The 15,710-nt window shown below is 36.6% G+C and overlaps 1 protein-coding gene across 1 annotated transcript in view; it reads right to left on the bottom strand.

Moving 5' to 3' along the window:
* Positions 1–15,710, bottom strand: part of LOC103801856 (laminin subunit alpha-2-like) — a gene marked incomplete at both ends in the record, with an annotated part of 152,688 nt that overhangs the window by 36,788 nt on the left and 100,190 nt on the right. The window contains 2 exons of the mRNA XM_009074290.1: positions 6,571–6,684; positions 10,197–10,308. Of these exons, the coding sequence (XP_009072538.1) occupies positions 6,571–6,684; positions 10,197–10,308 (226 nt within the window). The remainder of the gene's footprint in view (positions 1–6,570; positions 6,685–10,196; positions 10,309–15,710) is intronic.

Genomic DNA, 15,710 nt, shown 5'->3' with positions numbered 1-15,710 from the left:
GGTATGGACTGAAAAAGCATATGGCAACTTGAAAAGGTCAAAATCAAAGCCATGAGAGATATTTTTATTTAATGGACTGTGTTTTGCTGTATTTTAGACAACAGGCCAGATCAAATCTACAATCTGTTTCACCCAAGCTGCTGTGTAAGAACTTTGGGGTTTGTTTGTTTTGTTGGGTTTTTTTAAAGGTGTGGATAATTCCAAACTTAGGATTTAATTGAAAATTTTTTTAAAGAACACTTTAAAATTGTTTTAGCACTTTAATAAGTCATGCATATGATACTGATTTCTATTTAACTGCCTTACTGTATAAAAGACATACTTCAATAAAGAAATGGCAGCATTCTAAGAAACATTAATTTCCTCTTCGCACTTTTCCAGAATTGGAATGATTTGTACAGGTTTTTTGCATTGTGTTCTGTACAGCCAGTACCATACACTTGGGCAGCTGACAAAGCACAATAGCCTTTTCAGTCATGAGCTCATTGGAGTCAAAAGCATCTGTATCCAGAAATGCTGTTTGCTGTTTCAAAGGGTGTATTCTTATTGCTATTGTATACAACCAATATATCTTTGAAATTAAAGCATTAGTTGTAATATTATATTTTAACATATTTAGTAGATTGTAGGCTAATACCAACTATTGAGACTCTTAATCAAATAAAATTATGTCTTTAGAACAGTCAGCTGGGTTGCTGAGTTAAAATCAACTTCATTAGGTCACTTAAGTCCATTTGATTGTTATTTCAAGTGCTGACATTCAAAAAGAATCTACCTGCCATACCGAAAAAGAAGCTTGGAACAATAAGATATGCTTTTAAAAGAAGATGTGACAAAAATAATTTAAGTGTTTCAAAAGAAAAAACCTTTGCAATTCAACTTTTTAAGGCATCATGTCAAATTATTTGTACTTTTTCTGAAAAATAATGGATTCTTCTTTTGTGTTAAGTTTAGCTTTAAATATCCTCAGACATATCTTAACGTTTTTGAAGAATATGAACAGCTCATATGTCAAGGCTGTTATTAAAGTGAGAGGAGCTAACACATTATTTTAAAGCTTTGCATCTCTTGCTGAGTGGTATTTGCAGCTTCTGCTTTTTTTGAAAGTAAAAAACCCTGCAACCTTCCATTTTGTAGAAAAATAATTCACGTTACAAAGACCTGACTGCCTTCTCTTCTATGAAATATTTTCTGGCATTCTAACATCATTCATTTTCATGTACTGTGTCTACTTCTTCTCAATCCACATCTCTGTGTTTATTTCCTCACAATCACAGAATCATAGAATGACCAAAGTTGGAAGGGACCCACAGTATCATCAAGTCCAACTCCTAGCCCTGCACAAGACCATCCCAAGCATCATACCATGTTCCTGAGTGCATTGTTCAAATGCTTCTTGAATTCTGGCAGGCTTGGTGCCTTGACCACTTCCCTGGGAAGTCTGTTCCAGTGTCCAATGATCTGAGTGAAAAACCTTTTCCTAATATCCAATCTAAACCTTCCCTGACATAGCTTCATTCCATTCCCTTGGGTCTTGTCACTGCTCACCAGAGGAGAGATCAATGTCTCCCTCTCTGCTTCCCCTCATGAGGAAGTTGTAGACTGCTATGAGGTCTACCCTCAGTCTCTTATCCAGGCTGACCAAACCAAGTGATCTTAGCTGCTCCTTGTATGGCTTCTCCTCTAGACCCTTCACCATCTTCATAACCCTTTTTCAAATAGCTTTGTATCCTTATATCCTGGTGCCCAAAACTGCACACAGGCCTCTCCCAGCTGGCTGGCAACGCTGTGCCTAATGAACCCCAGGACACGGTTGGCCCTCCTCCGTGCCAAGGCACATTGTTGACTCATATTAAACTTGCCATCAACCAGAACTCCATGGTCCCTTCCCACAGTGCTGCTCTCCAGCCTCTTGATCTCCAGTCTGCCTTGTCCCGGGTGCAGAATCCAGCTCTTGTCTTTTTTAACTTAGTATACCTTCAAACTTAGTATACCTTCAAGTCCTGCATCCAAGGTGTTTACAAAGATGTTGAAGAGAACTGTGCCTTAAATGGAGCCCTGTGGAAGCCCACTAGTGACTGATCATCAGCATGATGTAACTCCATTTACTAACCCTTTGCGCCTGACTCATGAGCCATTTGCTTACCCATGGCCTGATGTGTTAATCCAGCTGTATGCTGGACATTTTGCTCATAAGGATACTGTAAGAGACAGTACCAATCAACAGCTTTACTGAAATCCAAAAAGATTACATCAACTGGCTGCCCTTGATCATCTGGGTAGGTTACCTTCTTGTTAAAGGAAATTAGGTTTAATAAGCAGAACTTTCCACTCATGAAGACACTCTGGCTGTGACAATGACTGCACTGTCCTTCAGGCATTTTTCAATACCTCCCAGAATAATCTTCAATGTCATTTTACCAGTCACTGAAGTGACACAGGCCTGTAGTTTCCATGTCATCCTTCTTGCCCTTCTTGAAAACTGGGACAACTTCAGTCACTTTCCAGTTAACTGGGACCTTTCCAGATTCCCAAGACTGTTCAAAAATCATTGAGAGAGATCCTGTGATAACATGAACCAGCTCTTTGGGTAGACTTGGATAAATCCCATCAGGCTCCCTAGATTTATAGGGATCCAGCTGGAGCAGCAGATCCTGCACTAGTCAGTGATGCATTAAAATTCATGCTAGATGGCCAAATTTACAGATCACTTTAAGTACTGAAGTAGACGAGTAGTAGTAGTCTACATATCTTAGTAGTCCTTCTAAAGATATCATCAACACTTCTGAAAAATTTGTGCTTTCTCGATATCAGTTGGTTGAATCTCAGTTTGAAACTTGCCAAATGTACAGCAATGGTTTTGAATATCATCTAGTTTGAGAAATGTCTAATTTAACTGAGATTATTTCCTTAAAACAGGCTTAAGCCTGTGATCCCTTAACTTTACGTTCATAGGAACATTGAACTACTTTTCTTGTATCATGAGTCTGGGTATGAAGTAGATTGTGATCAACTGTCTCTAACCTGCTTAGTACATTGTATAGGCTTTCTTTTTTTCCCCATGGAAATAGAGGTTGTTCCAAAACATTGAACTAGTGGTCAGGTAAAATCAATGCCTGTTTTTTCACAGATCCATAGAATTTGTAGCTAGGAACAATTTTATGTCCAAATATTTATGCTTTCAAATTCAAAGTACTGCATTGCAAACTATTTTGAATGCATCAATTGTCTGGATGTCTTTTATCTCTAAGAACCATTAAACTTCACTTAGACAACCTCTGAGCAAGTAAGACTCTGGAATTAATTTTTGTCCAGAATTTTATGCATGACTCAGAACTTGTTGCCTGAAAACTTTATTGCTGATGTCCTGGAGTGTGTTTTCCACCATTTCCTACTGAGTCAGCTCACCTTTTTTGCAAGAAACCAAAGGAACATGCCCAATATCAGGCAACCCCCAATTCATACTGAAAACCACTCCTGCTTAGCTACATATGCAGCTTAGAGTAGATGAACATGGAAAGAAACAGTCTGAATAGAATGCTAGTGCTGAAAATAAAACTTTAATCAGGGAGTATGACTGAGTCCAAGATAGTGCCTTTGGCACACTGCTGCCCTTCCTCAGGATATCTGTCACAAGGACAACCAGGAAAGCTGTTAAATCTAGCTGAAGAAAACGAAAGCATAAGCCTGGGTGCCTATTTTAGCATATTCCCTAGTCGTCTAGACCCGACAATGGTATTATGTCTTTGGAAGCATGAATATGCTCTTCTAGCATTGTCAGACTACCGTAATGTCAAGGTCACACAGACAATTCCCTTTTCTGGTGTTACAAATGTAATCAGAATGTTGCAGAGGCTCTACACATTTTCATCTACAGACTAGCCTATACTGCATTTAGCTCGGATGTAACATTTTATTACCGCATATATAAAGATGGGTGAAAACATTTTGTCATTCTTGTGATGAGCACTGTCTTAAGCACATGTCCTGTAGCTCTGACAGTGGCCTCATCCTACTGTATATGTATATATATATACACACATATACATATAGTATATGCTGTATACATAGTACATGCTGTGTACACATGAATTAATACAATACAAAATATATGCCACTGGGGACTACCCATTTAGCAATTTAAGCATATCTTAGGGGAGAAATATCTGCTTTCTCTGAGCTTACTAATAGGAATGTAGTATCCTGCAATGAATGAAACACCTTGAAATGTATTTGTTTTTCACTAGGATTAGTTTTAACCAACCTCCTAAAGCTACTGTAAATGTATGTGTGTAATACTACAAAAGAGTATTTCTGAATGTTAGAACTTGCCCTACGTACCAAAGCAGTTATGTATATCACAATGGTAATGAGAACGATGTATCATGCAGTTCTCTCTATGGCTGCTGTGGGGATCAAAGGGCTTTGCAGGTTACTGCAAGATATGCGTTAAAATGAGCTTTTTATACAGGCCTGTGTCAAAGCAGATGATTTGAGCTTTTATCACAAGTCAAAAACATATTTCAGCTTCTTTTCAACTACATTTCAAAGCTAAGGAAGAGCAAAAAGAAGTATCATATCAGTAAATTAGGTGCCTAAATTGTCTGTTGTATTACTGAAAAAAACACCATGAATAATAATAAGGAGGCCAAAAGGCTGTGTAAACCTCAATAGAAAAAATGCCTTTGATGTGAAACATTTCTTTTTTTCAGCATTCAGACTTCTCCCTCTTTCACTTCAAAAGGCTTATGATCCAAATTGAATAGCAGCATTTAACAGCCTGCATGGATACTAACCAATCTGACTTAGAGTGCTTTCAAAGTTGCAAGAAAATCCAGAACTGATTTTAAGCTCCCTGTGTGCCTTGTCTCTATAGCATGATCTAGTATAAGCTCAGTCAGAACACATAAAATACAGAGTGCTTGATAATGTGTATAGATTAAAGTACATTTTCAACTAGTTATTTTCCACTTCCTTGTCAGTGCAGTGTTATCTTACACCAGCACCCTTGAAACATCAGAAGGGGGAGCTCCACTGTCTCAGTCAACAGTTCACAGCAGCTGAAAAGCACAAAAGCACTAAAGTATGCAACTCCATGGCATTTTCTCCTATTCAGGCTGGTGCTACAGACAAAAATAAAGAGGGAACCTGTGCAAGGGCTGAAACCTGAAGACAAAGATGCCAATAAACTCAGTACTTGCACCCAGCTATGTACCCATATGCAAAATAGTCAACAGCTATGATATACCTTAAATAAGATTCCCCCTTCCCTTTCACTTCTGCTAATTGATTTTATCCCACACTGATGTTACAGACATAGTAGCTGGAGTAGTCATTACTACAATAAATTTTTGTCAGGAAACTCATCCATATTACCCTAGTGATAAACATTTTCATTGCGTATCAAGTGAAGGATTCAAAACATGACTGTCACGTCAAACATATTTTTCATCCTAGGTACTTCCTTGAGCCTTACTGTATAATTAAATAGAGAATCATTTTAAACTTCTATTCATGAAAAAGCAATTTGAAAAATTCTGATCCACACATTCAGTATATCTTGTTTTGCAGTGAAATGAAATTAAATGTATTCTATGGGCAAAACAGGAAGAACAGTAATAATTCTAAGTGCCAAATTATATTGGAAAAAGCTTGGATTTTCGTTTTGGATTTTTCCCAGCAGGTTTTTCTTAAGAAAATAAAAGGAAACATTTAGAAACATGCATAATACAGAGTCTGCATGAAATTCTGCAGGGAAGTGAGAGTATGATAGCCCACTAAACTGGCACTGGCTTAAATTGTGCTTCTGCAAGACTAATGAAATGAGACATGTTGTTTCAACCTTCATGCTATGTCAGACAATATAAAACTAAAAATGCCCTTGAGTCAATCAGAACAGTCTATTCAGCATAATTCACCCATTCCAAAGGCTACTGAATGGGGAGGAAATAGTGGTGTGCTGGTAGGCTTGCTATGGATAATATCACAGATTTAATTGCTGAATTAGTAGGTAACTACATACAGTCTCCATAGCCTACAAGACAAGAAAAAAAAATTTAAAAAAAGAAGCTGATTTAGCCCAAATCATATGCTTTTATTATTTCTCTGAAGTACAAGTCATTAAGTATTCTTCCAAGGTTTAGTATGAATTTAGATGAAGGAGGCCATTAACAATATCTTCTCATCAAGCTAGAAGAGAATTTACAAAGTTGCCTCCTACATACTGTAAATTGAATACACTGCAGGAAACAAATGGGAGGCGGAGATAAATCTTGCATGGAAAAAGATTAATATATTTGCAGCTTTCTGCATGCCATACCTTATACTATTGAGTCTATTTTCAAACATTAAAAAAATCCTTTTTTTTTTTTCTGGAGCTGTGAATGATATTCTATCTTGGTATGTTGGGACCTTTAACTTCTGCAGAAGCTCAACATAAAGATCTATTCTGTTAATCGCTAGCTTTTTTCTCCTTGAACATATCAGGTCTCTGAGGTCACTAATTCACTTGCACAGGTATGCTGAATAGATGTTGGCTATGTCCATCAAGTTTCCTCTACTGACACTTACCAGGCATTCTCCTGTGATATCATCACATGACTCTGCATGACCAAAGCATGTACATGGTGCACAGATTCCACCAAAAATCGTGCCATTCACACGCCTGTGTTGAGGCCAACAAGACTGCAAGGTAAATTGATAAAAAGTTAAACTCTCGCTTGAATACAGAAAAGAATGGGATTTCAAAAATATTGTTGAATTTAATACTTGCACACACACAAAACATACATGCCAAAGGAATAAAAATACCAACATTTATCTAAAAAATTGTTCTTCCTGGTGCTCTGGCTTTGTACTGACCTTAGCCTTAGTGACAGGTGTGAGGTTAGAGGAAGCCTTAACTTGATCATTCTTCTGAAATGGTAAAATAAAGCAGAGAAATGAAGAACTGAAATATGACAGCATCAAAGCAAGAGGTACAGATTGAAAAACAGTCAGAAGGTAAAATACTGAAGGAGAAAGAAGGAGGGAAGAAAACCTCTAAACAACAGAAATATTTTCTGAGAAGCTCAGCTGCAAAGAGCAATTAAAATATCATTTAGAAACAAAAGGCTACACTGAAATAAAGCACAGGCTGAAAACAAAGCCATCCTTTTATTTATACATTGTGCTTTTTAAAGTATAGTAATTTCCCTTTAAGAAAGTGCTCTAGGTTAATTTTTTATTTTTTGTTGGTTATTTTGTTTGTTGTTTGGGTTTTATTTAAATGTCAAATTCAAATCAATATTAAATGTGTGGCCAGTCATTTTGTAGGAAAGGTGACACCATACAACTCCGATTCCTCAGCAAAAACTCAGCTATTCCATTTCTCAATAATAAGACGTCAAGGAGCAATCTTCCTTACTGTATATTTCACAAATGGTTTTATAGTTTTTGCAGACTATCTTTCCACAGTAAGACTGCTCATGTGATCCAAGGTTTTTGCATATTAAAAAAAAAAAAAAAAAGTGTGACAGAGCATTGATCTTCAAAAGCACCTGGCTGATACAGAGAGAAAGTTTGGTAGTCATAGAAGACTAAAAGTATCATTTAATAAAGAAAATCCCTTCCCCTTCATGTAAACTCTCCAAAAAGGTAGCAAGAAGATTCTTCTTTATAAAAATAAAGTTGCCGTGTTTCGTCTTACTTCTGAAAAATATGAAAGTAATCTAAAGATTAGTACAAATTATTCTTTTTAAAAAATATTCCAAGACCTGAGACAATATCCTTCTTTTTCTTTTTTTACATGCCTGGCTACACATTCAAAAACCCCCCATAAATGCTAAAAACTAAAATCTAGAATTATAAAATCCAAAACCTAAAAAGAGGTTAAAAAAATTGCCCTATTTTTCTTTCTGTAGCATGAGATGCAAGTCTCTAAGTGGTTTCTGCATAAGTCTATAAATCTTTTTCCTCTTTCAGTGGCTGAAAAGAATGAACTTGTGCACAGACACACGTGACATTGTGCAAGACAAGGCTCCAAAAGTCACTGATTCTAAGGGCTCAGATGTGTAATATTAACAGCAAGGCTCAGAACAGAACTAAAAGATTAGAGAGTGAGATCTCAACAAAAGAAATTATGCAACATTCAAAAGCCAGGAAAGTTCTTGACCATCATAGTGATTGATGCGAGTTAAACACAACTTCTTCTGCAGTGGAAGTAAAAGAGTAGATAGAATAGGAAGAGATCTAGGGGAGAAGAGAAATTAGATGTGAAGATGTTGATGAATAAAGACCAGAAAATTCATGAGTGGGGCAAAGTAGCTATCACAAATGAATCCAATTGGCATTAGAAATTTTAAATTTTATCTGCTTTACCTGTGCTCAATTCTGTGTCAATATACATGCAAAAATCTAAGAATTTTATTTGGCCAGAATCTTGTCAAAAACTAATTCCAAATTTATGCAATGGAACATTCTCACAAGAAAGAGCATAGTTTAAATGGGATTGGTTGTCTCCTGAAGACTGGTCATGCCCAAACATTCACAGCAAGAAAATGAGTAAATAATGGCTGGTTTTAGTGCTGCAGCATCTATGCCAGGTACCACAACATCATTATGCAGGAGACAAATACATACATTAAATTAAATAAAGAAGAAAAAAGCTGACTACATTAAATTAAATAAAGAAGAAAAAAAAAGTCTGCAAAAAAGTCAATAAAAATGAAACTCTGCTAGGTTGAAACCAACAGAAGTGTTGGACAAGGCCAAATGTATTCAGAAGAAATAGATATGGTATCTAAAAAAAAAACAAACCCAAACATATTCAATTTATGTTTCTATACTTTCTTAGCTTAGCCTGTCTGAAAATCTAAAACTTCACCCTTCCCCCCCCCCACCCCCATAGGAACATAGCATGCATAGAAACTTCAAATTTGCAGCTATATATGCACTTTCTCTTGTGGACAATGATATTAAATATATATCAAATTTCAGGGACTGTTTATGTTGGAGAGAAAATTTAGCACTGAAGGACACAATGTTGAACTGAGAATTTCAGCAACACCAAGGCAGGACTCCTATCCAAGTCCTTCAGTTTCTACAATAGATGCAATCTGGGCTTTCCAATTCCTGTCTTGGACATCTCACCTAAATCTGAATTGAGAGAAAAAAATGGACACTGAAAAAAATAGTGTGAAGCACAACAACACTTCATCCAGCTTTTTTCTTAAAATAATTGAACAGACAATGGTCAGACATTAAAATTATTTCTCAGCCAGAGAAATATACTTCTCCAGTTATTTTTCCATCTGTACCATTTTGGAAGTGATAGGAATATCCATTAATACCTTCAGGCCTTCTTTCTACATTAGTTTATCTAGCCCCAGCAACAAGCAACCACATTTGGCATGAAACTAGACTCTAAGCCCTAAATATCACAGATAAGCATGAAAAATTTTAAAGAAAAAGAGAGTTGACAAGCAAATGCCTAGAGTGCCTGTGTAAATGGCACACTGTTTGTAGTTTTGTGAAGCAGAGCATCTTGGTGTTTGAAACTCTTTCCTTAAAGGCAAAGCTTGTGAAGATTTTTTTTTTGGCTTCTATTTACCCCAAGCTATGCTCATGTGAGCTGGTTAATCATACATTTACTTGTATGAACACATTCTGTGTGAACTAATGAATTTGTTACAAAAGTGGATATTTTTCTGAGTATGTGTCTATGTTATTATCTGTTACACGACCAAAATAAAGTGAAACAATTCTCACAAGAACACACACACAATTCTCAAAGACTCCAAGGCAAATAGCAAAGCCCTAGAAAAACAAAAGAGGAAACTCAACCCAGATAACTTGATCCAGCTTTGCTGTGCACAGGTCAGATAACTGTGTACTACTAATGAGTCTAATTTTGATAGGCTCATTCATTTGTATTACCAATTGGCTGAAGAGTACAAATATTGTTTTCACTTCCTTTTTATTAACCAAAATGTCTTTTCATAAATTAGAAATTACCACAGAGGTGTAAAACTTCAGATTTTAAATATTTTGAAATATAATTAACCACCACCGACAAATAATGGTAACTAGTCAAACCATACCAAATTCCCAGCAGGAAAGGACAACTCTCTTACTATTTTCTACCAACACAGGTCCACTGACTGCTTACAGCTATACAATGTTAGCACAATTGAACCAGACTGCATCGTGATCCTCACCTCACACGAGGTACCATCATAGCCTGGAGGACAGTTACACAACTCCACCGCAGACGCCACCCTTCTCCCCGTTGAAGTGTGGTCAGCAGCTTCCATGATAACTCTTCTTAGTCTGGACGTAACAGAAATGAAGCAGTCAAAATAGCAAATTAGGTGGAATTATATGTGCAGCTGAATGCAACAAACAGTTTACAGTGACTGTTTTCTGTTTCCTCGAGGAAAAGGAAGGTTTTCATATTCATCTATTTCTTCCTAAACTACATATCTGTAGCCTTGTTACTATTTTTGTTCATCATGTGAGGGAGACTATGGTCAGACACACATTGATAAAAATAGACTAAAAAAGTCTCACAGCACTGTACCAGGAGATGGAAGGTTATTCCTGGCCTGCAAGCCACATGTGCCAACTTGCATTGCAGCTGCATATAGAGCGAATGTGACGCTATGCAGTGTCTTCAAAATTTATAAACCACTAGTCCAGCTTTCTAAAATATTACATTGCAAAGTTTTGGTTACAGAGTATTTTTAGTCTGCAGATCTGACCTCTGAAAAAGATTTCAGCCATGTCCATGAGGATCTGATTATTATGTATCTGAAAGAAAAATGTATGTACATGGAAGAAAAAGGAAATCTTCTACCATATACCCTGATTTCTTCAATGACAGAGAAAAATAAATGCTACACATTGGCTAATCAGCCATTGCTTTTATTTTAAAATTGTTTTTATTTGAAAGCATGGAAACATGATGAGAGAAACAACTAAAATCTTTTGATAATCTTACAGGTATTATGTGAAACATATGTAGTTTACCTCAACAATATCCATTTGGGGAAAGAAACTGGGATTTGGGAGTTTAATTCTTATGACAATTCAGAAGGAACATTAAGGTATTACAGTGGCTCAATTACTTCTATTTTCACCTGGTAATCTAAACAGAATGTTTGATTACCACAGCTACTTGAAAAGCATCTTTTGAAGGTTTTTTTGCAGCAGAAAATACCTTTCAATCATGACACTGCATTTTCTTTGGAAAATGTAAAAAAACCTTTTTCCAACTACCTCCCCCTCCCCTCCCCCCTGAAGGCATTTATCTTTTGGTTGCAAAAAAATCCTGAAAATTGTTTGGATGACCTTGGATAAGAAAACATCCAAGAAAAATATTTTGTAGTTACTGCAGCACTTAGAGGAAAGGTTAAGACAGGATGTTTTCCCAGTCCATTTTATGCCTTCTCTCAATAAGAAAGATATTAAATTTAAGGGGTGGGGGGAAAAAGGAAGATTTCTGAAATTAAGATAGGAGCTTCAGAAACACAGAAATTTTACCATCACTAGGAATATGACTGGACGACTGGACTTTGGGGGGACTACCATTGCAGATTATGCAGTTAGTAACTTGAATCTGATTTAGTGATACTAGAACCTCTGTAAAAGGTTCTTGATACTGTTTTAAGAGAAGGATGCTTGTTCTTATCCAGATCTTCAGTAAATTCTCTCTCACTTTTCAATATTTCCCATTCACTCCATCTCTGCATGCTTATTTTGCAATCATCCATTTGAGTTTTCCTCACAATAAGGTGACTAATCTCTAAGATATTAGATATCAAATAGTGATGACTTTAACAGTAAAAAAAATAAAATCTAACAATTTAAGGAGAAAATCTGCAAACGAAATTTTTGTAAAAGGCCAGATTTTAGTTCTCTTTTGAAATACAGCTAGTTCCCTCTCAGCACAGATCTTGGAACAAAGAGAATCACAAACACACAGAAACAATCCACCCAGTATTATCCCACATTTGTATTCACTGAATTGTTCCAATTTTCATTACATTCTGCTATTTGCTAAATGGGATTTTAATGTGTTTAACAGTTTTTAGCATTAACAGTTACTCAGTGAAGAAAGCTGCAGTGATTTTTTTCTCTCATTTTGATGTTGCAATTTTGATTCCTCAATGCCATTCTGCATTCATTAAAATACATAATGCTGGCAGTAATGGGGCACTGGATCCTGGAGATGCATGAACAATTTGATATTAGACATCGAGACCAAATATTTAAACTGATTGTTACTGTCAGCAGGCAACTGTTGACTTCTAAAAACAAACAAGATTAAAAGGGAAGGGGACATTTCAGGCAGTATCAGCATAGTTTACTGTCTGCTGTGCCAGGCATCTGAATCACATCAGCATGTGTAGTACTGACCCAATCATAGCTCTTCGTCTTCAAACCAATTCTGCACATGGAAGAAACTCTCCCTCTTTTTCATTGTATCTAGCACTGACTCCTCTATATGTGGTTGCAAGCAATGTATCATCTTTAGCACCATAATTTCCAGTGCCTATTTGCTTGTTTACATTTACCATCAGTGACCACTCTGAATATTAGAAATGAATAAACAGTGCTACTAAACTTACTTTGAAGCACAAGCTAACAGATGAAACAAAACAATAAAAGAGAGTTATATTTTCTGGCCTGTTGCTTCTACTACAGATGGACTTAACTGCAACAGTTTGGAAGATCTGTCAAGTTAGAAGAGGATCAGGATTTAAAACCAGAAGCTGGGTTCACTTTCAGACTTATTGCTGCATTTTTGTGTTCTCATTTTTTATCCAGCTTTATCATCTTAATGAATGCCCACTACTACAAGTAAGTTTCGTAATTATACCATAAAGAAGTATCATTGTAAACTTAAAATGACCCAAAAAATGTACTCAAAAACATGCTTAAGTCAAACTCCCCGTTACTGAATTAATATTGTTTAGTGGCTATTTAAAAGTGTTACCAACTAGTGTTTCTAGTAGGTTAAACTACACAAGGGTTAAAAATACAATCTTTAAATTAAAGGTCTTCCTAACTGGAGACAATTCCATTGAATATTTAGATCTCTTTCTACATGACTGCAAGAAGCTACTTAATTGTGCAATGTCTCCATTCTGGTCCCTTTTTAAGCACAGTTTATAATAGCAGCCTTGGAAATCCTTACACATGTGGAGTCATTACCCATTTTGAAAACTTTCGGTATTTAAATGAACAGGTTGCTTAATATAGCAATCTCTAATTAGTATGTTGCATAATTCTACTGGTGCTTTGAGGCAGAAATTGTCATTCATGAAGGATCTAATAACTCTGCTATATTTCTGTCTCTCTGCCAGGCCCTTTTAACCCTCTCAGAGGAATATCCATCTGTCCACTGTACATACCTGTTTAAAGACAATAAAAACCTTTGAGTTCATATCTGCTTGTCTATTAAGGCTTAGCTCTACACTATTGCTTTTCAAAAATGTCTTCATTTGGAGACCATCAACAGTAATCCTTAATCAGCCCAAGATATCACAAAGAATATCCTATTCATTGGGTCTACATTTTCCCTGCAGTACTAAAAGGACAGAATATGGAGATAAGAGTTGTTTTGCATGATCTGAGAGTTATGAGCACAGCTTTGTACTTAGTATGCTTTTAGCATGAGTGGAAGTCAAAGAGAATATAAAAAAAAGTCACTACCAGGGCATGCCCTGAAAATCAGCAATATGCCTACACAACAGATCACAAACTGTGCTGGATGATAGTAGATGCTGTTGTTGCTGCATCAGGTGAATGGAAGCATGAACTGTTCTGACAAGACTTAACACCACTCAGTAAATCCCACCCTGATGGGTGAAACTGTGATTCCTACAGTTAAATCAAAGATGATGAATCAAATCAATTTATGATTAAAATTTCGAATCATCTCTTCTGTCACGCTAATCTGCAATGAGCACCCTGATAGCACTCAATAATGTGTGTTTACTTTACACTTGTGGACATGCTGAGAGCAATCACAGTAACACAGTAACAATTGCATTCCTGTGTGGTAAGAAACATCATATGGACAGCTAGAGATGTACCACTAATGTAAGACCATTTCTAGCAAAAATTATACTCTTCAAAATAACTTCAGGCCCTTCCCCTAAACTGCCTTTCAACTCATTGTCTTTAAGAGACCAACCTTCTTAACTGTAATGTCAATACATCTAGAAGTTGGTGGCTACTAACTCGCAAAGCATAGATTATATGTTTGCTCCAGAGCTCTTCCTGAAGAATATTTCCAAGACATATTTTTGGATAAATATCTATAGCACACCACTAAACTGTTCCAAAGGCTGAATAATAACAGGAGTACAAAACAGTGAGGCACTACACATGGCCAAATGGCTGAAGAAATAATCTGGGATGCAGGCAGTGATGCATAGTCTTCCAAATGTGTCACAGAAAGGTCTGCCACTTCTTACTTACAAAGCACAAACTGTTCCAGTTCTACATGTGTGTGTTGACCTGAGTTCTGTGCTGTTTCCCAGAAGGGATCTCCTCCATCCCACCTGCACTGTTCCACAGTGGAGGCAAGATGAAGCCAGTACATGTCCAGCAATGCACATTCTTCACAGATTGTAACTGGCTAGCCAAAATGGCTTCTCATTCTAGTACAAATGTCAGTACACAAAGATACGTAAAACTCCGATAACGAAAGTTTGCATTTCTCATAATACTTAGTAAGACACTTGGCCCAAAGATAATCATACATATTTCCTTTAAAAGACCATAGCCTGAAAGTCCCAATTGTTCACCCCAAAATTGCTCCGGTACTCTTTTAGTTTGGAAAATTCTGACTAATGGTTTGGAGTTTTTCTTATTTGAATGAGAACAGAGTGGAGGAACAGCACTCACTGAGCTCCCACTAGTCTCAGCTGTAAACTGTAGATTAACAGCTTCTCATGGTCTGCTCACAGTGTATAAGAGATAGGCTCTGGCCTAGTGTTTTGGCTCTCCTGTAACACCAGAGTGGGAAGTTGATGAGGCATGAAATGTTTTCAAACTGAATGCAAGGAGGTACAAGGCTGACGACCAAATGAGCAAATTAGGAAGCAGTTTGGCCCAAATTCAAGTTAGTTATGATTCAAAAACTTATTTACAGAGATGTAATACATACTAATTAACCACAGGAAGAGACAGAGATTGAAGAAATATTAATTTGTTTTTGCAGGAAAAAAAATTTACACTGCCAAAGCTCAAATCAGAAAACTGCATACTGTTGACACAACCTGCCTTTCAATTTAGGATGTATTTTAATTACCTAAGTATTCAAATGATGGTTGGATTGCTTCAGAAATTTCACAGTAGCAAAAACTGTGTCTATGCTCTCAGCAAATAATCACTAATGTGCTATCACCTCCCTCCATTCCAAATTGGCTTATGTCGCTGAATCAAGTGATGTGTAGATTAGAGAACATTTTAGGTTTCATGCCTTGTGAGTAAAATACTACTATGCAATCAATTCCATTGCACATTTAAAAATATGACTTATGCCACCTAACTATTAATGTATAGAGAGTGCAATCATACAGTATCAGGAGAGAGGCTGTCTTCTAGCCCACCTGGAGTATTTGCTCATGCATTCTTGAAAATTTGAAATGCAAGATGAACTTTACAGTTTCAACCACACTGCAGTCACTGAAATAGAACAACTGTGTCATCTCATATGT

This window comes from Acanthisitta chloris, unplaced genomic scaffold (genome assembly GCF_000695815.1).
Source record: "Acanthisitta chloris isolate BGI_N310 unplaced genomic scaffold, ASM69581v1 scaffold2095, whole genome shotgun sequence".
Lineage (NCBI taxonomy): Eukaryota > Metazoa > Chordata > Aves > Passeriformes > Acanthisittidae > Acanthisitta > Acanthisitta chloris.
This window is presented reverse-complemented; position numbering and strand designations above follow the sequence as displayed.